Raw genomic sequence first — 27997 nt, forward strand, 5'->3', positions numbered from 1 at the left:
TGACTAGGATTCCACACCCAAAAAGTTGTGACATTTTGCTATGAGGAAGGCAAAACCACCCAACGAGCCAAATCTGTTTGCAGGGAAATTCCTTACCGGCTCTGAATATGGCAACCATTGGGAAACCATAGCAAAGACAAATGCAGCATGCACAGGAAGAAAAACATGGTTAAGACAATTATGTCTTATGTCTTCAGAGGTATCTGAAGAAGTGTGCATGCACACGAAAGCTCATACCAAGAACAAACTTAGTTGTTCTCTAAGGTGCTACTGTGGAAGGAATTTTTTAATTTTTAATTTTTTTATGGTTAAGACAAAATTAACTCAAGGCAGCATGAAAGGAGGGAGGGAAGGGGGGTTTGCTCTGCAGCCAACTGAGCTGCAAACACTAGACACAGTCAGCTTTTCTCTTCAGTCGGCAGACAAGAAATGCTCAGGTCCAATAACCAGACTGCGCTTTATTGGCTTACCATGTTTCTGCATCATTTTGTGCCTTCTTTAAAAAACAAAAGTCAAAAAAATTGTCAGCGTTTTAGAATGTAGTTCTTCTAATATTCACTTTTTTGGTAATAATTTTTCTGTAATACAATATATATATATATATATATATATATATATATATATATATATATATATATATATATATATATAAAATTTATGCACGCTTCCCCTAATATATGCACTTTTGTGCACTTTTGGGGTATGTGTGGAGAAATATATCAGAACATTCAGAGAGGTGTGGATTTTTTAAATATATTTTTTGGGATAGTTGTTCCGGTTTCAGAACGCATGAATCAAGTTCCCATTACAATGTGAAGTAAATGAAATCTCTACTAGTAGCACTAGGGTAGGAAGTAACTTCACCTTCTTTAGGAGCTTTTAATTGCCTGCATATTTCAGTAGGCACATTTGTTATATCATGTTATTCTGTGCCATTTTGGTTTGCTTTCATCCTACTGTTGCAGGGGGGTAGCAACTCCCTTGACAAACACACATTGGAAAGGCAGATTTAAAACAATAACAAAAGAATCCACATGATGCACACAGGTCCTGTGCACAGAAATGAACAGTGCACCCTGGGACTGGATTGTGCAGAAGTGCTCATCATGCAACATGGCCTACAAATGAACTGGTGGTCCCAGGATAGAACGATGAAAAACGGTATACTTCCTCCTCTCTCACACACATCTTACAGGCTAAGCAGAGTTGCACAGGAGGGGAATTTGGACCAAATGGTTAAAGCTATTTGCCCTACAAGAGAAAGGCAGCTGACCATTAGATCTGACCAGGGAATTTGTCTTGCTTAAGGCTTTCATAGGTAACCTGTAGTGTTTAAATCCCAGAACTGAACCATCTGCACAGTGCAGACAAGCAGGAACTACTGAGAGTTTTTTTTTCTTTTCTTTTTCTGTATCTCCCATCTGAGCATTCAGTCAGGTGTGTATAGTGCTGAGTACATTGCAATTCACTTGGCTATGGCCTGAGGACACATGGTGCGATCACCCGGCTGAAGTAAAGCAGGTCTGAATATACATGGAAGCCTTATGGATGATGCCTTGAATTCCCTGATATTAATGTGTTAAATAAATCGTTTGAGAGGTCCACCTTCATCTCTGAGAGAGGGATCCAGTGACTCCTCTCCTCTTGGCATACTCGGGTGCCAAGAGGTTGCAGAGTGTGATTGCCATATCTTTGTATGGGAGCCCAGAGTTGGAATGGGCTGCCCCAGAAGTTGTGCTGCCATGCACAGTGTGCTTAGGATGTCAGCCAAGGCACCTTTTGGTAGATTTGTGGGGACAAAAATCAATGGGTTGGCTGGTTGGGTTAAAATAGGCACACTAAGCAAAACAAGCCTGCCTTGAAAAAATAATGTAGATATGCAAAACATGTTGCTAGCATCTGCTATCCATGTACAAAAAGTTAACCTTTCTTGGTTTTTTGGTTTCACTAACCACCACAAATGTTTCCTTGATTAAACATGATCAATCACTGCTGTGTGCTGCATTTTATTCAACCTTGAAAAACACACAAGAGGAACAAAATGTCAATTATGCAAACAATATCCTTTTATAATGCTGCATTTTTTTATGTGAAGGCCCTTCTAGAGTTAGAGAACAGATGGAATGTTATTTCGTAAGTATTTAGAAGTCGGCAAAGTCTCTTTTCCAAAACAGCAGACTTGCAGTTCCCAATATCAGAGATAGAAATCATGCTTCAATTTGCACGGGGCTAAATTAAAAAAAGGGTCCTTCAGAATTTGCCACCCCTTTTACGGCAGTGAATATTGCGGGCAGGGGCATTCCAGAGGTTTGGGGAGAGAGGAGGCAAATTTCATCAAAGTCTTTTGGTAAGGAAAGTGTGTGCATCCCATTCCGAGCTAGTCTGTGGAGTGACCTCTTTGGAGGAAGAGACTTTGGGCCCCACAGAGAGCCCCATGGCAATGAAAGACCTTGAGGAACCTGTCATAGTCCAAAGCAGCCTGAATTGTTCCATCTCAAGGATGCCTTACCCAGACCCCCTCCAACCCTTCCTGCCATGAAGGTGATTTTCATATCATCAATGGTTTTCCGTGAAATCTGAAAAAGCTGAGTTTCAAAAAACGTGGAAATGATACAGGAGATGCAATGCTTTGAATACTCTTAACTAAGATAGCTAATTTTAAAGTGTTGGTTCATCTAGTATTCACTTTTCAGAATCAATGATATATGTATGATGAAAATAGTGTCTTCTACTAGAAACAAAATATTTCAAAACTGGCCTCTCATTTCGTGTGTATGGAAGTGAGAGCTGGACCATAAAGAAGACTGATGGCCGAAGAATCAATGCTTTTGAATTATGGTGCTGGAGGAGACTCTTGAGAGTCCCATGGACTGCAAAAAGATCAAACTTATCCATCCTTAAAGAAATCAGCCCTGAGTGCTCACTGGAAGGGCAGATCCTGAAGTTGAGGCTCCAGTACTTTGGCCACCTCATGAGAAGAGAAGACTCCCTGGAAAAGACCCTGATGTTGGAAAAGATGGAGGACACAAGGAGAAGGGGACGACAGAGGATGAGATGGTTGGACAGTGTTCTCGAAGCGACTGGCATGAGTTTGGTCAAACTGCGGGAGGCAGTGGAGGATAGAGGTGCCTGGCATGCTCTGGTCCATGGGGTCACGAAGAGTCAGACACGACTGAATGACTGAACAACAACAACATGTTCATGTGACATCAGCAGTGATGGAAAAGAAACCCTATACAGTACTTTCAATCTATTATGCATCCAGGGTGTTCATAACAGTAGAAGCCATTCATTTCGTTTCTAAGAAGCTTATTTACAAGCCACTGTCTATTCTTATACGAAAAGCGCTTATACCAAAAGATCAGTTCCCCCCCCCCATGATAATATGTAGTAGAAAAACTGGCAGGGCTTGTTCAAGTGTAGTTTTCCTTTCTTTTCCCTTTCGATAAATGCATTTTCCTATATTTCTAATGGAGCATATTTTAAAGCTTTCTTCTGGCCAGTTCAGACAACACTCTCCATTAACTTCACCATAGGCACAGTGAAGGAGCCAGACTGCACTTTCCTGCTCTGTCTACCAGACATACAGGTACGTGCTCTAACCAAACATCAATGCATATAGGTGTGATATTTGGAAAGGGGGTCTCTCTCTCTCTCTCTCTCTCTCTGTGTGTGTGTGTTATATAAGCCCAAATTGCATGGTTGATTTGCCCACTCCTCCCAAAAGTAGAAATCAATGAGATAAAATAACTATACAACTTTTAGAAGACATCTGAAGGCATCCCTGTATAGGGAAGTTTTTAATGATTGATGTTTTAGTATGCTTTTATATTTGTTGAAAGCCATCCAGAGTGGCTGGGGCAACCCAGTCAGATGGGCGGATATTATTATTATTATTATTATTATTATTATTATTATTATTATTTACATGACTCACATTCACAATTCAAAACCATGTCTAATGATACAGGCCTTTGAGGCTCAAAACTGGCACTGTTAATTGAAACTATTTGGCAGTCAGGCTGGAACTAGTGTTATATATCATCACACTTTCCTATGACTTTCTGCATTATCTGAAGTTTTCCAATAGTCTTCAAAGGCAGTCCCATTGGCAGTGCTGTGCAGTAATCCAGCCAGAGGCTACTAGAACATAGGCAACTGAAGCAAAGCTGTCTCTGTCCCATATATTTATTAAACACATTCAGGGGGTCATGGAAGTAACGATATTTTTTTTGGGGGGGGGGTTCATGCATTCCTAAGAACTTCAGGGTATATTGGGTCATCTCCGCTGGTACTGGGTAAGTGTAATAAGGTGATCCAGGGAAGGGGGCAATGGAGAAGACGGATTGCTAACCCAAAGACCTCAGACTCTGCTGAGGCCTCAGATGCTGCCCATGCAGAAGTGCAATCCCACTGAAGTCTTGCATGGAAACCCCAATGAACTTTTCAAGACCAGCCACCAGAAAGGACTTAAGTAAAGGCAAAGGGACCCCTGACAGTTAAGTCCAGTCGCAAACGACTCTGGGGTTGCGGCGCACATCTCGCTTTACTGGCTGAGGGAGCCGGCGTTTTTCCGCAGATAGCTTCTGGGTCATGTGGCCTTAGAATGTTTTAAATAGATGGGTGCTGTACAAAAGCGCCACTTTCAAATGAGTGGAATCTCCACAAGATCACTGCCTTCATGCCATTTGCAGCTCCGATTCACTTTCGGGTGGTTTATCTCCCAAGTATTTTATAGACTGAAACCATTTCAATGGATACAGCTACTCAATCTTGCACTGCCCATAATCTTGTCTCTGGATAGCGCATATTATGAAGAACATTCTCTATGGGATATTTATTTTAGAACATTTCCATGCTTCCTCCCGACCCACCAAAATAACAATAAAATGAGATAAATGAGATAGTAATATGAGACATGCAAAATGTTCTCTATTGTGCACACCAAAACTTTGGAAAAAAGAAAGCTTTTCAATAAAGTATGACTCGAGTGCATGTGAAACAATAAGATGAATGCTTGGCATTAGATTACAGGATTCTAAGCTACGCTTACAATTACTGTATGATAATGAAGGCATTAGTAATTGTTGTTCTCCGAAAGACACTACCAAGATACATCCCTGCAGTTCTTGCATGTTATTTTACAACTCCCTCAGAGCTAAGAAAGAAAGACAAACTGCTGACTAATATTGTCCTCCTTTTCATTAGGTTTGTGCCTTTGCATTATAAATGCTGAAATGCTGGTTTGCTTGTTCCCACCCCTAAAAAAACTTCCATTGAAATACTTGCTTTGAATATAATTCACTAGTAACAAATCTTTACAATGAACTCTAAAATGATTACACACACACACACACACACACACACACACACCATGAAATCCAACAGTGCCCATGGGAATTGGAGGGGAGAGAACATCTTTGGGCATTATATTCTTTTACATTTCCTGCTCAAAATGTGGTGCGTTTGTGTTAAATCTTTGAGCTACATCCTTCCTTTTAATTTGGCTGGACAAACAATGGAATGTTGCTTCTATCGGCATATCCAGTACAACTGTAACATTTGCTAGAACCTCATCTTTTCTCCTTAAGTTTCAAGGCCTTGGTGTTTACAAAGGAAAGGGTTAAAAATGAATGGCTTCTCTGTTTATGGCTCTGAGACACGCAAGCCAGCCTGGTAGCATGTAGACAGCTGCTGTGGATGGGTCAGTACAGATTTACCTTCTCTCTCTGCTGGTACCCATTAATAGATGGGATGAAGCATAGTCAAAAAGGGAAGTCTTTATGCCTCCTTTATTGTACGGGCAGGTTTTGGTCCTATACAAGGAACGCTGCATCTGATCATTTACTTTACTAATCCTCATCTAGTCCATGTAAACAAGCTGTTTTAACATTTGCACATGTGAGAAAGCTCATTTATCGTATGGAATAAATTTAGCTTGCTACTATCATCGACCATCCATAGTGCTATCCATAGATGTTTGGACATAATAGAAAGGGCCAAGCTCTTTGAAATGGGGGCAAGACAGATGTTGGAAACCCCCTCCCTTGCAAGTATGGCTGCCTTATGGACCTTTTTAAAAAACATATTGTGTTTTTCCCTTGAAATTTTGATTCGCCACTGGATTGAAATAAAAAAAAATAAGCTTCTTATTAAAACCCTCTTAGAGCTTCAAATCCCATGCAATAAGAGAGTTAACCGTTGTAAACCCTGTCATGTCTGTGAGAAGCAGAGGAATTATCTTGTTATCAATTTAATAATGGAGCATTGAAGTAAATGATGCCATCCACTGACACCAGTAACGCTGCGCTCCCCTGGGAAATTCAAGTCTGTAGAAACTGTCAATCTAGATGGATATGGACATACTAAACAATGTACCTCCAAGTCCATAAATCTATTCTTTCGATGCCGCCTTGCTAAAAGAGATTCTGCATAGAGATAGAGACAAGTAATGCAGGGTGTCTTTGACATTACTGTCCTGCAAGCCTCTTCTCTCTCTCTCTCTCTCTCTCTCTCTCTCTCTCTCTCTCTCTCTCTCTCTCTCTCTGTAGGGAGAATTAAAAATAAATAAATAAACCCAGAGTGGGGCCAGTAAGCAATTTAACCATTTCTTCCCTTCTTCTGTTTTGATCCACAACCTGCATTTAAGATTTGCTGCTTCTGCAGCAGGGGAGGTCTCACACATGCAAACCTTTTAATAACTGAATTTGAGTGGTAGATTCTCTCGTAACAAATTACTCATCTGTTTATGCCTAGAAGCCTTCTTGGCTTTTCCTTTCTTTTCTTTTCCCCCTTTCCCTTTTCTTTCGGCTGCTTGCTCGTCTGTCGCTTTGTGGCACTGTCCGCTGCCCGACCAGATTGAGATGCAGCGGATCTTTTGCCGCCGCCGCTGTTTGTTTTTAATAAAGCAAATATCCTTCCGGCGGGCAAATAATCTCGGATAGCAGCAGCCTTGAATACAAGCATGTTGGCGTTTGTTCACAGTGGGGCAGAGAACACAGAATGGGACTGGCAAACAACAAAGGCTAAATCAGGGGCGTTCCATCTGAGTGCAGGAAATGGGGAGCATGCAACCAGCGCTGCATTACAGTAACCCTCCTTGGGCTGCGTCTCAGGGATGGCCAGCATGAGCCTCTGAGCATGTGCAAAGCAGAGAAGATCAAGTGGTGATAATTTTAATCTAGCAACGAGGTAAGGCGTTGAGCTGCTAAGAAGACGGCAGCATTAAACATTCCCGGTGGAAGTACTGGAAACCAAAGGCAACTATAACAAACGGGTTTCGTAGCACCTCAAAAGACTGGCGGCTTTATTGCGGCATAAGTGTTTGTGGACATGAGTCCTGCTTCATCAGATGCATGGAGTGTTATCCTAATTTGCAGAGTTGGGGAAAGGGGACTGAGAGCGGTGATGTCACAGGGAAATGATGCGCAGAAAGTGCCGAAAGTGACAGCGATGCAAAAGTTTAACGGGGGCCCTTCCGAAAGCAGTGCTGGCATGGTAGCACAAACATCCCGGCACTGGGGAACCAATTAACATGTGAGATACAAAAATCCCATTATCTAAGCCACAGGTGATAGAACTTCTTAATACGGTAAATTGCAATTCTGTGGGTTCACACCGGAGTCCACCTTCAAACCTATTTATTCAAGAATAGCCACATTAAGGTTAGTTCTGCAAGGTTGAAATGTTTCTTTGCTAGGCTCTGTACCATGACAACTATTGCAGCAATTTCCAGAGGGGGCAGCTGTGTCAAATCTGTTGCTGCAAAACACGTGCAGTGTCTTGTGGTACTTTAAAGACTAACAAATATATTATACCATAAGCTTTCATGGACTACAGTCCACCACCATAAATTTACTAGTTTTTTTTTAATAAAAAAGCCACAAAACTGCTGTTTTTACAGTAACAATGCCACGCCTCTCCCCTCCCATTCCTCCTCTTTCTTTGCTACCATTTCCATACCCTGCCCTTCCTCTTTAGTTTTTTTTTAATCTTCTCTCCTGTGCAAATCTGCATGCTTGCTGTAAATTTGCCTTAATATGTCTTCAACCCATCAAAGCTACTCTTCATTAAAGCCTTCATTTCCTGCCTTGCCCATTTACTGCTGGCTGCAGGCTTGGTTTTCCATTTATGATCAAAATGAACACATCTTTATTTGGGATGTTTTTGGCAACTCCTTGAGATGTTTGCTACATTCTGCTCAATTCCTGACTGTAAGCTTTTGATGCAGGGCCATGCCATTTCTGAATATAGAACCCAAGACTTGTGATTGCGGCTAATTACTTCACAAACATGGGGAATAAAACCTTTGTCCCTGTGAAGATGTACATCGCTGGCTTGCTAAATCATAGTTTATCAGGTAGGAGGAGTCTGGGCCTCTGGACTATCCCTTTTGACTCCTCCCTTGAGAAGTGTGTTCACAGGGCTTTCTTTCCACCAGAAATCACCAGAATTCAGTTCCCGCACCTCTCAGGTGGGTGCCACTGTCATTATGAGAGAACAAGGGATGTTCTCATGGTGAGTTCTGGCACCTCTTTTTCTAGAAAAATAGCACTGAGTATTTGTTTGCTCTGTTTGAGATACTGTACTGTCATAGCATATTCATCCTTTGGAAGGACTCCTTTATTGTGGGGCTTCCATTCCATTCCAAGTCTGGTTAAAAAAATAAAATACCCCAAGAAGGGAGACTAGGGACCTTGAATGGTTAGCACTTGGGCACCAAACTGAGCAGAAAGACAACACCTGGCCACAGTCTTCCTCATCAAGTGAAATGTATTGTGGAACCATCACCACTATACATTTAAAACAGTATCATACCACTTTGAACAGGGGATCCTGGTTTGTTTAGGGTGCTGAGAGTTGTTAGGAGGCCTCTATTCCCCTCACAGAGATTGGCTCTTAACACACTCAAAGAACTTTATCTCTGTGAGGGGAATAGGTGTCTCCAACAACTCTCAGCACCCTTAACAAGCTACAGTTCCCATGGTTCCTTGGGGGAAGCCATGACTGTATAAAGTGCTATTTAAATGCATAGCACAGGTGGGGGCCCGTATTTCATTCTAAAGGTAAAGGGACCCATGATCATTAGGTCCAGTCATGGACGACTCTTGGGTTGCGGCACTCATCTCGCTTTATTGGCCAAGGGAGCATGTGTACAACTTCCAGGTCATGTGGCCAGCATGACTAAGCTGCTTCTGGCAAACCAGAGCAGTGCACAGAAATGCCATTTACCTTCCCACCGGAGCAGTACCTATTTATCTACTTGCACTTTGACATGCTTTCGAACTGCTAGGTTGGCAGGAGCTAGGACCGAGCAATGGGAGCTCACCCTGTCGCGGGGATTCGAACCGCCAACCTTCTGATCGGCAAGCCCTAGGCTCTGTGGTTTAACCCGCAGCGCCACCCGCATTTCATTCTACATGCGTGCATTTATTTCTAAATTTCCACAAATCTCTCTGTCCCTAAAAATACAAGTCCTTGTTTCACTGCAAAATCACATCCTTTCTCTGCTGCAGAAAGAGGTTTGGGGCAGCATTAACTTGCTATTCAGAATGTTGCTTGCTGTGCTCTAACATGGCTTCCAATTGGCTCCAGCAACTCCCACGAGATTGGGAGAACTGGCACATGGATATGTTTCCATAGACAAACTCAAGCACAATCTTCGCTTTAGCCTCAATGCTCCCTGCTCTGCTAATATGATTGCAGGAAAAGCCACAAGTAGAAACTCCCATTGACCCATGTTGGGTCCCCATTTGAATGAGAGAACTGGTGCTTAATGTGCATTAACTAACCAGCATGATGCAACGTTGAAGGGATGGAACCAGGGGAGGGGAGCATGCAGATCCAACACTTGTTCGTAGCTTGATAAACTGGTTGAACAGACCCTCCAAGAAGACCTTCCAGAGACAGTCCGAGATTTACAGAAGCTGTCCAGGTTTCTGATTTGACCCTGGAATGTCCCACTTTTCCTTAGGGCATCCCTATTTTCATTGGAGAAATGTTGGAGGGCATGGGGTTATCTGACCCTAAGGCCATCTGAAGGCAGCCATTTATAGAGAAGTGTTTTAATGTTTAATGTTTTATTATATTTTAATATATGTTGGAAGCCTCCCGGAGTGGCTGGGGTAACCCAGTCAGATGGGTGGGGTACAAATAGTAAATTAGTTAGTTAGTTAGCTAGTTAGTTAGAAGAAATGTTGGAGGGCATGTGAGAGTATGCATCCAAACCGACCCTTCCTCTTGCTATTTCAGATCATTGCTGTTGAAGGCCAAAAGTCTGAGAGAAATAAGTACTGGCGATGAGGAAGCGGTATCAACATATGAGCCAAGAGCAAAAGAGCAAAAACAACAAAACCACAACGATGCTCACTCAGAAGGGAATGTGGAATGAAAGATCCTTACCATTTGCAGCTCAGCCATCCCCACCCAGCCAAGCATGGAAAATTCTGAATGGCTTGAGAATAGCCGGCCACCCCACTTTGCCAACCCTAGCAGGAACAGCATACTTTTAAGATATTGCCTTGGTATCAGGGGAACAGGAGAGGCCAAGGAACAATCAGAAGAGCTAATGGAAAGTGGTTATGTCTAGTTTTACAATATTTCAAACACCTAAACTATAACCTGCAGCAAAAAACTTAACAACAGGGTGCTGACACCTTATTGATTCTTGAGACCACACACTGAAAAACAAGGTAGGCAGAAGGCAAAGAAATCTCCAGGGTTTTCCCCTTTCACTACGCATTTCCTCTCCAGTATTTTTATCTGAAAATGAGGCACAAGCATTCGGAGCAACAGATGCATGCACAATAGCAAAGAAGCAGGAACAATGCAGTCTTCTTTTACCATTTAAACAAGAGACGGGGAACCTGTGGCTCTGCAGATGCTGGTGAATTCCAGCTCTCATCATCATCCTATGCTGCCTCCAATCACTGTAAGCCAGGCATAGGCAAACTCGGCCCTCCAGATGTTTTGGGACTACAACTCCCATGATCCCTAGCTAACAGGACCACTGCTCAGGGGTGATGGGAGTTGTAGTCCCAAAACATCTAGAGGGCTGAGTTTGCCTATGCCTGCTGCAAGCTGATGGCATCCCATGTGAAGTATCTTCACAGTTGGGACACCTGCCCGAAAATTGCCTAGGCGTACCTGGAAAATTTATTCTTACTAGACACATTTTTGCTTTGAAACTATTTGTTTTTGCTATGTAGCAGAGCTGAAAATAATGCCAATCTATTTCATATATGGCAATCAATGGGCCCCTTTCTTTCTTTTAAAAATCTTTTTTATTGAATTATTATGCAAATACAAACGAAACAAAGCATACAAACATTTCAACTGAATATAAAAAAAGAAAAGAGAAAAGAAAGGAAACAAAAAACCAAAAAAGAAACAAAAAAGAAAACAGAGCAAACGCAAAAAGTAAGACCGTAAGTGAAATATACTCAGGGTCAAGTGTGCATTTCATGCTCTTTATTCAGCTCATAGTAGTAATGAACGAATCTTTCCCCAAAATGTCTGCTATATATACATTATTTACACCAGTGTTTTTCAACCACTGTTCCGCGGCACACTAGTGTGCCGCGAGATGTTGCCTGGTGTGCCGTGGGAAAAATTGAAAAATTACTATATATATAGTCAATATAGGCACAGAGTTAATTTTTTTAACATTTTCTAATGGTGGTGTGCCTCGTGATTTTTTTCATGAAACAAGTGTGCCTTTGCCCCAAAAAGGTTGAAAAACACTGATTTACACAATGGGCCCCACATGTTTGGCTAATTCCGGGCTACTCCTGTTGGCCAATCAGGTTGCGGATTCACTTCCACATGGAGCTGGATTGGGTGGCTCCTGCGGACCAATCAGACTGCTGCATTCTGGATCCTATTGTTCTAGGACCAATCAGACTGCTGCATTCTGAATCCTATTGTTCTAGGATTCGGCTCAGTACATAACAGTAAGTATAATACAAGGTAACTAAAATAGACATTCCAGAGTGTTATTTCTCTACCAAGATGCTGACCCTTCTGGGGTGGATCTCTTTTTATTATACTTTTGACTTCCATCGACCTCACGGTGGTTCATTTCCTACAGCTAGTACAATTTCTCTGTATTTCAATATATTCCTCATCTTGGTATAAGGAGACATTTTCCCACTTACAGGTTTATTCTAAACACAACCAAATGTTGGTTGTTGAACCTTGACTCTATAGATAGGTATTTAGGCATTCCTTCTGGACTATTTTATTTGGCTTGTTCCTTAAGGCATCAGTCAACTTAGCGATTTCCATGTACTTGCTCAGCTTTTGTAGCCATTCTTCTCTAGTTGGTATATGGTCACCCTTCCAGTGCTTGCAATGGGCCCCTTTCATTTCAGATAGTACATGGGTAGATGAATCTAAAAGCCTGGGACACAAATTTTCACGGCCTTCAAGCAGCTATCGTGGCTCATTTACCAAATGTAATGTACTTAGCATTTACTCCGGAAGTGTATACTCGATTCTGACCAAACTAAGCCTCCTAGAACAAAATATGCATCAGGAAGTTTCTACAAAATAGGCACTCCTCCCCTTAAAGGTAAAGGGACCCCTGACCATTAGGTCCAGTCATGGACGACTCTGGGGTTGCGGCACTCATCTCACTTTATTGGCCGAGGGAGCTGGCATACAGCTTCCGGGTCATGTGGCCAGCATGACTAAGCCGTTTCTGGCAAACCAGAGCAGCGCACGGAAATGCCGTTTACCTTCCCGCCGGAGCAGTACCTATTTATCTACTTGCACTTTGACGTGCTTTCGAACTGCTAGGTTGGCAGGAGCAGGGAGCAAGCAACAGGAGCTCACCCTGTCACGGGGATTCGAACCGCCGACCTTCTGATCAACAAGCCCTAGGCTCTGTGGTTTAACCCACAGCCTTCACACAATTTGAAATGACGTATTAGACTACCAGCCCAAAAAGGGAAAAATAGCACACAGGAAAAGTATGGAAGCTTGTATTTCTGGCATCATTCTACATATTTGAAAATAGCACATACACATACACATACTCTCCTTGGCCCAAACTGATAGCTCGGCACAACAAAGGGCTCTTAACAGCTGGGCTTTGCAGCTGAAGGTGGATATCCCCATCTGCTCCCTTCCCCAAATATTCAGTGCTTAAACTGAGCCAGCATTTGCTCAATACGAGAAGCTGCCTTCAGTGCCAGGTCTCAGCTCTGAACATATGAAGACTAAAGCAAAGGAACACTAGGCATGTGGAAACTTTTTTCCAGTTTAGTAGCCTTGATCAGCCTACATATTACCCCCCCCAAAAAAAAACCCAAAGGAAAATAACCACATTTTGAAAAGAGATGTGTGCTGCTACTACCCTTCTGTGAAGAAGCCGAAAGCAAAAAGAAGACCCAAATTTCTTTTTTTTTCCTTTTTTTGCCCAGACCTGTTACCCATAAAGAGCAATTCCCAGCAAACTTTGCAGCCAACTATGTACATTAATCTTTTGTCTGCCAGGCAGTGCCTGGGAGGTTCCAACATCTGTGAAGTACTGAAGGGCCTCTAAACATGTGCAAAATACCTTTGGTCAAAAATATACCACTCAAATTAACCTGAACACATTCAGGAGCAGGGAGAACTTGGGAATTCCTAGAATAAACTGCAGGTATCCAAAAGGGACCCAGGTGGTGCTGTGGGTTAAACCACAGAGTCTAGGGCTTGCTGATCAGAAGGTCGGCGGTTCGAATCCCTGCCACAGGGTGAGCTCCCATTGCTCGGTCCCAGCTCCTGTCCACCTAGCAGTTCGAAAGCATGTCAAAGTGCAAGTAGATAAATAGGGACCGCTCTGGCGGGAAGGTAAACGGCGTTTCCGTGCGCTGCTCTGGTTCGCCAGAAGTGGCTTTGTCATGCTGGCCACATGACCCGGAAGCTGTCTGTGGACAAACGCCGGCTCCCTCGGCCTATAGAGCGAGATGAGCACCGCAACCCCAGAGTCGGACACGGCTAGACCTGATGGTCAGGGGCCCCTTTACCTTTACCTTTTATCCAGAGCAAAGCAGCTATCCAGGTTTCACTTCTTTTTCTCCCTCATCAACAAACAAAATACAGTTTGTTGTATGATAAGATTGTGTTTTAAGAAGTTTGTCCTGAACTAGTCCTGAACTAGTTGAAGGAGAACAAATAGGCAGAAAGGAATATAACAAGAATGTGACTGGATTTTATGAATAAAGGTTAAGGATCTTCTTAAGAACCACTAGAATCTATTTCTCATGTATAAGGGAGTAGATACCAATCAGTTCATACATTAATTAATAGTGAATGATTAGTTAATTAATAGTGAATAGAAAATGTAAGGATTAAATCCCAGCCATTCTGACAACTTTCCCTTTCCTCACTGAAGCTGAACGACAAGCATTCTGAGCAATGAGAAAGCGCGTTTACATTCTGTGCTATCATGCCGTCTTAGCTAATCAGCAACCGGAGGGTTCACTTCCATGCGTGATACAATATTGATGTCTTTTCCTATTCTATCTTGTAAGTTCTGTCTCTGTTGTCTTAGGAGACCCCCACATGCCATTATCTCATGAGCATTACTAGTCCCGTGTTACTTCCGAATTCCATCTTTTGTCAAATAGTCAACAGATGGGCTGTCATAGAACTGCTTTTTTTTAAAAAAAACACCATCAGCTACGGTGCATATCAGCATCGATTTCTGTCCTCAAGAAACCAGTATTGTGATTTCAAAGCTAAAATGGACAGCTACTGGATTAATGGATTCCTGCAGCTCATAGTCAAAATGGCCAAATGAGAGTAGCAGCTCTTTCAATATGATTTTTTATGAGAGGGTGAAGAATTGCAGAGAATAAAGCTACGGAAAACTAGGGCTGAATGATTGAAGATGGTTGTGAATGCCCTCTGCATACCGTGGCATGCCAAAAACTTGTTCCCCCTTCCTACAGCCTATTTTTTTTTCCCCTGGCAAGAGTCAGGAAGAATGGTTCCATATTGGATGTGAAATTTGGGATTAAAAAGTAGCAATGATGGAAACAAATGTTTTGGAATGGGGGGGCTGAAAATGAATGCAAATCCCCTAAAAAGAAATACCCAGCATATCATAAGCTAAGCAATGTGAAAGCCTTTTCCAAGTAAACTTATCTTTGTGAAATGGAGGAAAGCTGGGGTAAAGAAGAGCTAACTGATAACAGCAGGGATTTTGTGGGCCTTTTTGTTCCACAAGACAGTGGCACAATGGGTCACGGTATCTGTCTGCTAACCAGAAGGTTTGAGCCCACCCAGGGATGGCTATGGGAAGGATTCCTGCAATGCAGGGGGTTGGATTAGATGACCCTTGGGGTCCCTTCCAACTCTACAATTTTATGAATGGAAACATCCCTTCCCATGCATCCCTCTAGCCTTCGGGATGAAGTCTTCAAGGCGTCTGCTTCGACTTTTCTTGTACCGAGTATCTGTGATGCTTCTCTGGAGAAGGCATGTGACAGGCATACAGCAAAACCATGGAGATGCGTGTCTCATCCCTTCAATAAATGTCCTTTTGGACTTGACGGAATGGCACCTGGCAAACTGTAAAATCCTTATTACACTATTTAACTTCTACTGGAAAAATGGAACTGTGCAGTTGGGCTCCAGGGCTGGAGAAAGGCAAAGATGGCTTATTGCCAACTCCTCAGCTTCACCCATTATTCCTGGTTACAACTATGCCCAAATGTTTCCTCATGGTATTGTGGAATATTCCAAGGCCAATATTTATATACTGCAGGTATAATTGAATTCACTGGTTTGAAAGCTCCACAGGCATGATCCCAAAGCTAGAGCTGAAAAGGAGAAGGAGCCAGGGGACCTATCCTAGTCAGCATGAACCAGCAAGGTTTCAGGATACAGTGATAAATCCTCCATATCGCTCCACCCCAACATCTCATTAGGATAGGTCTGTTAGCTGCAATCCTACACTCACTGATTTGGAAGTAAGTCTCACTATATGAAACGGAGCATATCTTGGAGTAAAAACACACAGGGCTGTGTTCAGAATCCTATCTCACTGTTCCATTGAGCAGAATGTGTGTCGATATAATTTTATATTTTTTTATTTATCCATGTATACCCCACTCCTCAGCCAAAAAGGGTCCTAGAGCAGCTTACGTTCAATCAAAACAAGACAGTTCTTAACCACAGGCTTACAATACAACAACAACAACAACAACAACAACAACAACAACAACAACAACAACAACCCACACAAGGGGGAAAGGACAGGCATGGAAGAAGAAAATAAAAACCAAAACTCAGGCACCGGTTTCTAAACAGCTGTTCCTATAATGACCAGCTGGCACTGTTCAGGGGCAGAAGGTGCCTTATGGAGCTGTAGTTCCAGTAAAAAGGATGAAATGTTGTCCAGCCTAGACAATGAGGTGTCCTGCTCTGAGGACCTTCTGGTGGTTCCCTCATAGTGAGACATGAAGCTATGGGAAGTCAGATAAAGGGCCTTTTTTGGTAGTGGCGCTTGTCCTGTGGAACACCTTCCCACCAGATGTCAAACTGATAAACAACTATTTGACTTTTAGAAGACATCTGAAGGCAACCCTGTTCAGGAAAGTTTTTTATGGTTTATGAGTTATTGTGTTTTTAATATTTTGTTGGGAGCTGCCCAGAGAGGCTGGGACAACCCAGTCAGATGGGTGACATTTTATTTATTTATTTATTTATTTATTTATTTATTTATTTATTTATTTATTATTCCTATTCCCCCCCCCCCATCCATTGAGGCAGCCTGATGGAATGGCTCCTCTGGGGAGGGGGAGAATAGGCCTGATGGGGCCAGCCTGCCACAGCAGAGCCAGTGGAGTGAGCTCTGCTTCTCAGATCTCCCACTGCTGGAATGCAAAATTTAAGCAAGGTTCTGCAATAAGAGGAAAATGTATTTGTGCACATGAATATTCATGCGTGTGTGTGTGTGCGCGCACACACACACAAACACAAACACACACACAGAGCACTTTTAACAATAGAATTGTGCGTCATATTTCAGGAGAAAAGGAATGCTGAGCTACAATATGGCTCACATTTTAAGCCATGCTCCATATTCTTGCAAAGAGCTCTTCTCCCGTTCCTTCATAGAGGAGCTTTCAGCACAGACATTAGCTGAATTGTTAAGATCAGGTGCTGTGAGTACTAAAGCTGTCTTTCGCTATTAAGGGTTTTTTTTCCCCAGTAATCAAGAGAAGCTCTCAGCTCATTTTCCGGAAGAGGCCTGGCAGATTATTTCAGAAACAGCTTTAATTTTCTCCTACTTTACACCTTGGGGCAACTTCTTCAAGATGTGCTTATCATCCTCATCAAATTGTGAAATGCGTTCCTTCCTAATAGGACCAATGTCTTGCGCTCTAAGCAAAGGATGCTTCTTACTGAAGATACAAATCTCCAATGTGTGTTACTGTTTTGTACCATTGGCTATCGCTTTTTTCATAAAAAGCTATTTCAGCAACACAAAGGCATGGGATGGAGAGAGAGACGGCCATTCTGCACAACTGAAGGTAAATCCACAAAAAACTTGGGAAATGGAGCCCTTACTTCTCTCTCGCACAAGCCCTTGACATAATTCCCTCCCTGCCCTAGGAAAAAAAAATACAATGTGTATGCCATATGCATTTCTGCCTAGGGAACACCTTTTCTGGTGTGAGATCTCAAATCGAAGTGTTTCATGGCAATAAATTGTAATGCATCTTCCTGATAATGAATCACAGCCAGCCAATAAGGCACAGTGGTTCCTTCAGGAGTGCAAACTGATACTTTACAGGTGTAGTTTGTGGCCTTCTTTCTAAGAGAGGGAGGAGAGAGGAGAGAGGAGAGAGAGAGAGAGAGAGAGAACTCCAAACACTCAACTATACATTTGCTTAGACACTCTCGTCATTTCGAGATAGTGAACACTTCCTTTCCAACTTCAAGGTTCTTCACTCAAGAACCTAAACATCTCATATAAAATGAACACCTGTGATTCCATCAGACTGGACAGGATATTATAGTTCGGCTATGAAAATATAGCTCAATAAAGTGTTGCTTTTAGATATCAGTCCCCAGTTATAAAGAGTATGGAAGACAAAAGGGTTTCTGACAGACACCATAAATATATATTCTTCATAGCAGCACTGTAATTACATATATGTGCTCTCTCTCTCTCTCTCTCTCTCTCTCTCTCTCTCTCTCTCACACACACACACACACACACACACACACACACAAATAATAATACACACACACACACACAGGTTCCCGAAAAGGAATATTTACGTGACAAGAAGCATATCTACATTATACCACTTTCCCTGGGGAAAGCCAAAACAGTGAATTGTAGGAACTGTAATTAGGCAAATTGTTAGTAATTCCAGTAGTTCCTAATTCTCTCACAGAGCTCACTGGAGAAAGGTGATATTAAACTTAGCCTGTAGGTCTAGGTTGTCAATAGGATAGTTACAACTACCATGCCTCCCCAAAACCCCCACCCATCATTGTATTAATTGTATTATCGCAATGTGCTTTGTATGGGGCAACCCTTAACACTGGTCCGGAAGCTACAGCCAGTGCAGAATGCTGCAGCAAGGTGTGCTCTTGTGCTGAAAGAGCTGTGCCAGCTACCAATATCCTACCAGTCAAGTCTAAGGTCTTGCTTTTGGTTTAGAGAGCCCTGAGCAACTTGGGACCAGATTGCCTCCTGCCACTTCAGTCCTCACAAGAGACTTTCTTAGTGGTGCCATAGGTTCCCAAAGTTTGTCTTATGGCCACTAATGCCAGAGCCTTTTAGTGTGGTGACATCTGCCCTTTGGACTACAGTATTGGCATTTAGGTGCCCGCTTAAAGGCCCCCTTTTCACCCAGGCTTTCCCTGAGGGGTGAACCAACCATGTTGACGCATCCATCACAAATCAGTACATCAGATTAACACATTTTGCATTTGTTTTATGAATGTAATGTTACTGTATCATTGGATACATTGGAAGGACAAAAATTATAGCCTCTTTCGATCAATGGATAGATGACACAACAGCCCTTGCAACCCATTAATGGATCGCTTTCAGACGAAGATTATGTACGGACAAGTTTAATGATATCTGGAACATATTTACTGAAGCCATCATGACCCATGAATCAATTGACATTTGAGGGAAACAATAAGTTTATCCATTTACATACATGTTATGTAGTTCTGCAATCTTAATTATAATTTGCTGTCATATTATTGTTTTTCCCCTCAACCTTTTGAAATGTTTTATGTATTCTTCCCCCCTTTTTGCTTTTAGCTCATTGTACTATTGTACTATTCTTAATAAAATTATTTTTTAAAAATGAATACGTTATTGTTGATTTTACGTTTTTCACCACAGTCTTTTTGCCTTTAGATCGGTGATGTATGCAAATAAATAAATCGACTTGGTGGCTATTATAAACAGACATGTATTGCTAGACGACTAAGACTCCCTTCATGTACACCTTAGGGCGGTATAGAAGTAGACACAAATGTGATGGCAACCCACAGCTCAAATTATGTGGGACCTAAGTCTACAATCTTGTACCAGTCTATATCCAGTCTCTCTCTCTCTCTCTCTCTCTCTCTCTCTCTCTCTCTCTCAAAAATAAATAAATGTTTAGCTCTTGTGGTATGGTTTTTAGTTTGCTTAGCAAGTCATTATTTACTGACAATAAATATATTTCCTGAACCAATGGTGAAAGGATTTAATTGTCAGTCAAACATCACTAATATACTTTACTCAAGATTTCTGTTTGGCTAAGGAAATCCCTGTTTCCAGGACAGCTTAATTTATCAAATGTTCCATTAAAATGCCACGACATGCACTGTCAAATACCGAATAAGGGTCACTAAGTGCTTATGTACACTCAGGGAAACTTGTCACTCACTTTCAATGATATTTTTTTAAAAGCTGTATTCATTGTGGATGTCTTTATTAATAGTCAATCTTCTAAAGCCCTTTCTTGTGCTCCATTCATTACAATGACGGTCTGGCAGACACCCGCACATCAAAATTGATTGACTGACATTATGAGCCAATTCACTGACTGCTTACATTTGTGCAATCCCACTGAAGGTGACAGAACTACACCAGAGGAAGGAGGTACTGCATCCACCCACCACCCTAGCTCCAGTTGATGATTTCACCTGAAAGTCAGAAGTGTTGTGCTTTATTCAATGGCTGCCATGGTGGTGAGCAAGCTCTGCTCATGCTTAACTACATGCCTTAACTACATGCCTGAAGGAGCATCTCCACCTCCATCGATCAGCCCCAATATTGAGGTCCAGCTCTGAGGGCCTTCTGGCGGTTGCCTCGCTGTGAGAAGTGAGGTTACAGGGAACCAGGCAGAGGGCCTTCTCGGTAGTGGCGCCCACCCTATAGAATGCCCTCCCATCAGATGTCAAGGAAATAAACAACGATCTGACTTTTAGAAGACATCTGAAGGCAGCCCTGTTCAGGCAAGTTTTTAATGTTTGATGTTTTGCTGCATCATCATCATCATCATTAATTCTGTTGGGAAACCCAGCCAGATCAGCATGGTATAAATAAATTATTATTATTATTATTATTATTATTATTATTATTATTATTATTATTAACTAGGCCTTGAGATGTTCAGCTGCCTCCAGTTCAGTTGTAATGTCTCTCTATGTATGGAATACATGGTCAATGCAAGGTCATGTTTCCCATGCTGCATGTTCTGGAGAACCAAATAATATCATTCCTTGAGTATCTTAGGAGAAGATAAAAGCAACTAGACTCCAGACAGTCACCACAGTGAGCATCCTGACTTACTCTTTCTCTCATTCTCACTAAGATTCTGACAATTTTTTGTGAGGCTTCCCCCCCCCCCAAGTGCTAATTGCGGCTGAAATGTGGAGGACTGAATTTAAAATAGGAATCAGAAACTGAAAGAAACCGAAATTGACAGATGCATCCATTCCCTAGTGGAGAGGTTCTCTGAAATCACGTCAAACAGCTGTTATCTCACACCTCCCAGTGCATTTCCTATCACTTTCCTTATCCACTAAAATGGCTTTTTAAAGGCGTGAGCTTGTTGTGCCAAATCCACTTTAATTGTGCAACCTGCATTTGCTGGTGCACAATTGAATCCCATCTGAAAATTAGCAACAGCCCCTTGCAAGCTCAACTCCTGTCAGGGCCATGCGAATCATAAGAGTTAATGCAGCTAAATTTTGGATAATCTGAATACAATTCCTTTTGTACCAAACATCAATTCAAAGCACTGTCAACTGCCTTGATAGTGACAAAGGCTTAATTCTTAGCATGGTGACTTTTGAACCCACTGTTTAAACTGCATCTATTACAATGCAAGGCAATTATACATCAAATTTCCTTCTGTTTTTAATATTTACCATAACACAATAATTTACTTTACTGTAATCACTAGTTGATATTCTTTTGTACACTCGTCTCTGCTTTTTCTCTCATTTGAGCAGAGGATGTCATTCACTTGCTCATTAAGTTCATTTAGGAAAGGATAAACAACAACAACCTTTCTGAGTATTGTCTAAGGAAATAAGTAAGTAAAAACAATGCACCCCCTTATCAAGCATTATATGCTTTTTCAGGGATATGAACAAAAAACTTCCTAAAAGCCCTAATTACACAGAGCATTTTATTATAAGCACCAAGAGATTTCTACTCAGGCTGCAAAAATTTTTCCTCATTTAGTGATAAATTTACCATTACAATAAGGATAGTTTGTAACTGAATGCATGGCTACATTTAACTACATTACATGCATTACTATTTGCTATTGTACAAACAATGTATTTGCACATAGAACTGGAGACGAAAATACAGTAGTGTTTTTTTTAAGCAAGCAGTTCATGGCATAAACACATTTCTTTTGTCCTACTTTCGCCTCTAGTTAAACAGGTTTTGCAGGTTCCTAAGCCATTAAACCCTGCAGAACCCATTTACCAGATGTGAAAACAGGATGAATATACGCATCATGACAGCTGTCTCTCAGACTACAACTCCACTCCTCGGAAAAGAGTTGTTGCCTTTCTCCAGCCCTTATGGGAACTTCCTTTGCATCAAAGCTCAACTTACTTTGTCAGGGAAGTCCATCTTCAGCTCAGAGACACTTTTACACCAGTAGGCTGCTGTTTTCTCACTGATGAGCTCAATGTTCAGGAAAGAGCCTTGGCCTGGACCATAGATGGGGCCTGAGGTAACACCACGTATTATTCTTGGAGAAACGTTTGTTACAATGTCCTATTAACACAACGAGAGAGAGAAAATAAGTTACACAACAAGAAGAAAATATCACGTAGAGTAGTGCAGGGGGGAAATAGTTTTGGAGAAAATGTAGAAATGTCGTAATAGAGGAGAGTCTGCCACGTATATCTGAACAGATGCCTGCTAATCTTACAGCGAAAATGTAGCTATGGCATTACTGTTTTGTCAAGTGCTGTGTGCAATGTGTAAGAGGAATTTGGCACACGCAAGGAAGACAGCAGAGAAGGGACAGGGGGAGAAGTGGAATCTGGGTAAAAGGAGTGATACAGCAAGCAATTGGCCTAGTAGGCCATGGATGGTGTTAAAGACACAGACAGGCTGAGCTACCACTTTGAGGCTGGGTTCAACCATATCTGGGATGTGGCTATTTCAGAGCAACTAACTGGGCTTAGAGGGGTCACAATAGGTGTTGTAAAGAGAGACACCTTTGATGTAACAACCTGGGCCCCTTTCTTTTCCTAGGGAAGTAGATAGAAAATTTCTCCCATCAATTTCACAAACATGTTTGTGGAAAGCCTACATTGACCATTAATGTTTTAATAATATGTGAAATGATGCTATCAGCTCAATGCTCTGTTGTTGTTGTTGTTGTTGTTGTTGTTGTTGTGTGGAGACTTAGTAAATTTAGTAATAATAATAATAATAATAATAATAATAATAATAATGTTGTTGTTCAGTCGTGTCTGACTCTTTGTGACCCCATGGACCAGAGCACACCAGGCACGCCTATCTTTCACTGCCTCCCGCAGTTTGGCCAAACTCATGCTAGTCACTTCGAGAACACTGTCCAACCATCTCATCATCATTATCTCCATGCACAGCTAGAAGGAGGAGGAGGAGGAGGAGGAGGAGTTTGGATTTGATATCCCGCTTTTCACTACCCGAAGGAGTCTCAAAGCAGCTAACATTCTCCTTTCCCTTCCTGCCCCACAACAAACACTCTGTGAGGTGAGTGGGGCTGAGAGACTTCAGAGAAGTGTGACTAGCCCAAGGTCACCCAGCAGCTGCATGTGGAGGAGTGGAGATGCGAACCCGGTTCCCCAGATAACGAGTCTACCGCTCTTAACCACTACACCACACTGGCTCTCTAGAGGCAATTCCCACCTATCTTTTGAGTGTCTGAAGATGGGGACAAAGACAATGCTGTCTATTGGCCATACATTTAGTTGCAAAGCTAGATGTGGGCCTGGGATCACACCAATGTGTTAACACAATGAGAAGTGGAACACCTTCTATAGAACTGAGAGAGAGAGAGAGAGCACAAATGAATGAACCTCCAGGCATTGAAAATGAAAATGAGCGTTTTCATTTCAGTAAACCAACATTCTTTTATTTCAGCCAGACAGCTCAGCAACCACTCAGGGTGAATGATATGGACAATATTAAGAGTCCAATATTATAATATGCTATAATCAAACCACTTCAGATCAAAACCATAAAGTTATAAGGAAATCTTCATCCTGTGGAGGAAAGCAAAATTAAGCTTCCTCCTCATTCCCCCCCTCCCTACCTGTCTCTCTCTCTCTCTCTCTCTCTGTGTGTGTGTTTTAAGACACTTAAATCAGAAAAAAATGCTGTATGTAAATAAGTTATTTTGGCAATTTATAATAAAAAATGATTTTTTTTGGGTAAAGGCCATTTAGTTAAGGATTTCATAGAATTATTTGGTTAAGTACCCCTACTCACCATCTTGTCACTTCTGGAGAGATAACATGAACCCCCATTAGTATATAGCAATTAAGGTCAATTTACATATTTTAATTAAGATCCATCCCATATAAAACAATTAGGGTAATAGGCATACTAACTGATTTCATAACATTTGGACGTTTTTCCAACTAGATAGACAGGAAACCTTAATTAGCATTAATTAGTGCTGATCTGCATATGTTTGATAAGGCATACCCTCACCACAAATGATTATTTATTCCCGAATCTGCCAAATGCTACCATTGCAGAGGATAAAGGGACTTGCTTCATATTGTATGTAAATGTCTAGTGATTTCTATTTGTTTTTCTGTTTGGACTATTTATTATAAAATAAATGGCGAGAAATGGTGTGAATGTACAAATATGTACATTCGCATATAGAGAAAGCATACCAATTAATGTGCAGTGGTTAATCAGCACGGCTGACATTTCAGTGGTAACTGGGGAAAGGATAATAGCACTTAGAACTTTTCCTGTCATATATTCTCCTTACATCCCAAGGCACTGCGTGTCAATAAAGTTTTCAGTTAATTTTCCAGCAGCCTCTGAAGATGCGGGCATTGTGATACACAAAGAAATGCAGCCCTGTTGTCAGCTTTATTAATCGTCATTAATGATCTACCTATGCTACATTTCCCTTAGTTTTGTCCAGCAGTTATACTCACAAAGTGGCTTGTTATTTCATCAAAATCAATTGGGCGGTGGGATTCTCCTGTGCTTGTGATCATTTTGTTTGTATCACAGAGATCTTCTTTTCAAAAAAACAAACAAACCCAACCCTCAAATATTTAGGTATAGTCTCTGAAATGTACACAGCCTTTGATCCTCTTTATTTTAATTTGTTTTTAAGCTGATGGGGTTGATACTGCTGCAGCATTCCTGCTTGTAAACCGCCATAAATTTTGTTGATCGATTTTTGTCTTTTATTTCCTGTAAGCGATGATCTGTTTTCTCTCTTATTTTAATTGTGGATTGTGATCTCCTTGGGCTATGAGCAATGAAGCTTGTGTAGTTTTATATATAGATATTTTAAGATCACAGAGATGGGATTAAACCTATGGATCACCTGTCACAGTTCCATCCCCAAGGGAAGGACAGATTGGCTATGCAAAGCTATCACATAGCCAATTCACACTCAGGACAATGCAATGTGCTTACACAAAATAAGTGTCAGGTTCCACCATCTGCCGCAACACTTTAAGCAGTCGTGGCTTCCCCCAGAGAAGCCTGGGAACTGTAGTTTGCTATGGCTGCTGAGAGTTGCCAGGAGACCCCTGTTCCCCTCACAGAGCTACAGTTCTCACAGCGGTTTAACGATCCATCTTTGTTCCTAGAGAACTCCAGCTCCGTGAGGGGAACAGGGGTTTCTCAATAACTCTTAACACACTTAACAAACTGCAGTCCTGCTACTGCTCCGCTCATGTGGGCTAAAACTTCCCCAACCCACCTCATGCAACTCCTAAACCCCCTTTCTCCTTCCCAACCCCATTTCTGAAGCCACTTCTCTCATCTATTTTGCAATCCTGGTGTGCGCCCATTTTCACATTCAACCCCATGTCCATGTTTCCTCCTTCCCTCCTTTCCTGCAACTCCCCTTGCAAACAGACCACTCCCATAGTCAAAACAATAAAAAATAAAAAAAAAATCCTTCCAGTAACACCTTAGAGACCAACTAAGTCACACGAAAGCTCATAACAGGAACAAACTTAGTTGGTCTCTAACGTGCTGCTGGAACAATTTTTTATTTTTTATTTTGTTTTGACTATGGTAGACCAACACGGCTACCTACCTGTAACTAACACTCCCATAGTGACCTCCTTGTCCCACACACTACAGCTGCTGAACTTCCTCTACACTTTACACTGAAATATGAATCTGCCTTTTATTACCCTGCATTCCCTATTGTACCCCATTTCACCTCCACTCCCTATTTCTCCTTCCCCCACCCCTCCTTGTACAAAAACCAACCCATTTCCATGCCTCCTTCTACCTCCTATTTGGCAGCCCCCTATTGCAATTTTGATGAACTGAATGTTTGGTTGAATTATTTTTAACAGACTTATTATTTAAAATATATAAATTGCCATGTTATGAATGTGCATTTTAACTATTGGGGTGTTGCAGACAAATTGTTCATAATCTTATTGTTCTGCATTTTTTTTGTCAGATGGATGTAAACCACCTCGAACATATATGGGAAGGTGGTGTGTAAGTAATATTGACATGGGAGGAAACCAGACCAGAAAGTCTCCTATTTTCCAGGGATAGTCCCAGATTTACAGAAGCCATCCTGGTTTCTGATATGATCCTGGAAAGTCCCGCTTCTCCATAAAGGTAAAGGGACCCCTGACCGTTAGGTCCAGTCGCGCAAGACTCTGGGGTTGCGGTGCTCATCTCGCTTTATAGGCTGAGAGAGCCGGCATACAGCTTCCGGGTCATGTGGCCAGCATGCCTAAGCCGCTTCTGGCAAACCAGAGCAGCGCACAGAAACACTGTTTACCTTCCCGCCGGAGCGGTACCTATTTACCTCCTTGCACTTTGACTTGCTTTCGAACTGCTAGGTTGGCAGGAGCTGGGACCGAGCAATGGGAGCTCACTCTGTTGTGGGGATTCGAACTGCTGACCTCCTTAGGACGTCCCTATTTTCATTCAAGAAATGTTGGAGGGTATGGAGTTACGCAAACCCCGAGGCAAGAAAGATAAGTAACTATGCAACCTTTAGAAGACACCTGAAGGCATCTCTGTATAGGGAAGTTTTTTAATGCTCAAATTTTTATTATGTTTTTATATATGTTGGAAGCTGCCCAGAGTGGCTGGGGCAACCCAGTCAGATGGGGTGGGGGGGTGGGAGGGTTATAAATAATAAAAATATTATAGAATATGATGTCCCTATTTTCATCAGAGAAATGTTGGAGAATATGGGAAACTGAGTTGATGGCAATTGCAAAAAAATAATAATTAGGATTTCCACAGGTGAAAGTAGGTGCCCTGCATCCCATGCAATGCTCCCCCCACTGCTGTTCAAGGAATTATCATACATGCCAACCGACTGTAAAACCCAGCCACCCACACCCCACTTTCAAACCTCACCTATTCCCCACTTCACCCAGAGAAACATGGCCTAGGTATCAGAGTCCTATGCAAGCTCTGCTTCAGGTGGGGAAGTTGCCATCACATCCACACTAATCCAGGGAGCTGGAGAAGCAGGAATGCCTAATCAGAGGAGGAGGAGGCAGCGACACTTTCAACTGTAGGTTGATACACTTTCCAAGTGGAATTTAGCCATATACTGGCGAATTCAAGTAGCACAAATATAATTGATTGGGATGTCTGCTGCTGCAACAAACCCACCTCCCCCAAAACATGGACTTTTTGTGATAGGGAAAGTGAGGGGGGGGGGAGAAGAAGAAGAGTTTGGATTTGATATCCCGCTTTTCACTACCCAAAGGAGTCTCAAAGCGGCTAACATTCTCCTTTCCCTTCCTCCCCCACAACAAACACTCTGTGAGGTGAGTGGGGCTGAGAGACTTCAAAGAAGTGTGACTAGCCCAAGGTCACCCAGCAGCTGCATGTGGAGGAGTGGAGACACGAAGCCAGTTCCCCAGATTACAAGTCTACCACTCTTAACCACTACACCAGTGTTTTTGGGCAAAGGCACACTTGTTTCATGAAGAAAATCACGAGGCACACCACCATTAGAAAATGTTAAAAAAATTAACTCTGTGCCTATATTGACTATATATAAAGTAATTTTTCAATTTTTCCCACAGCACACCAGGCAACATCTCGCGGCACACTAGTGTGCCGCGGAACAGTGGTTGAAAAACACTGCACTACACCACACTGGCTCTCTGGAAAGAGTCCTGGAAAGTGTGGGATGACATTCGCTTCGATGCACCAACATCTAACCTCCCTACAAACAAATCAGAATAGACAACGTTGTCTGATTGGGATGAACATTCAATACACAGGTCATCTGGAAGTCCCTCCCCCCTCAAACAA

The 27997-nt window shown here is 42.0% G+C and overlaps 1 protein-coding gene across 2 annotated transcripts in view; it reads right to left on the minus strand.

The window, feature by feature from the left end:
- Window positions 1–27997, minus strand: part of DPYD (dihydropyrimidine dehydrogenase) — a 495134-nt gene that overhangs the window by 149556 nt on the left and 317581 nt on the right. For both annotated transcript variants that reach the window (XM_033151582.1, XM_033151583.1), the window contains exon 14: window positions 22097–22261. In XM_033151582.1, coding sequence (XP_033007473.1) covers window positions 22097–22261 — 165 coding nt within the window. The remainder of the gene's footprint in view (window positions 1–22096; window positions 22262–27997) is intronic.

The sequence above is a fragment of the Lacerta agilis genome, chromosome 6 (genome assembly GCF_009819535.1).
Source record: "Lacerta agilis isolate rLacAgi1 chromosome 6, rLacAgi1.pri, whole genome shotgun sequence".
NCBI classification, from domain to species: domain Eukaryota; kingdom Metazoa; phylum Chordata; class Lepidosauria; order Squamata; family Lacertidae; genus Lacerta; species Lacerta agilis.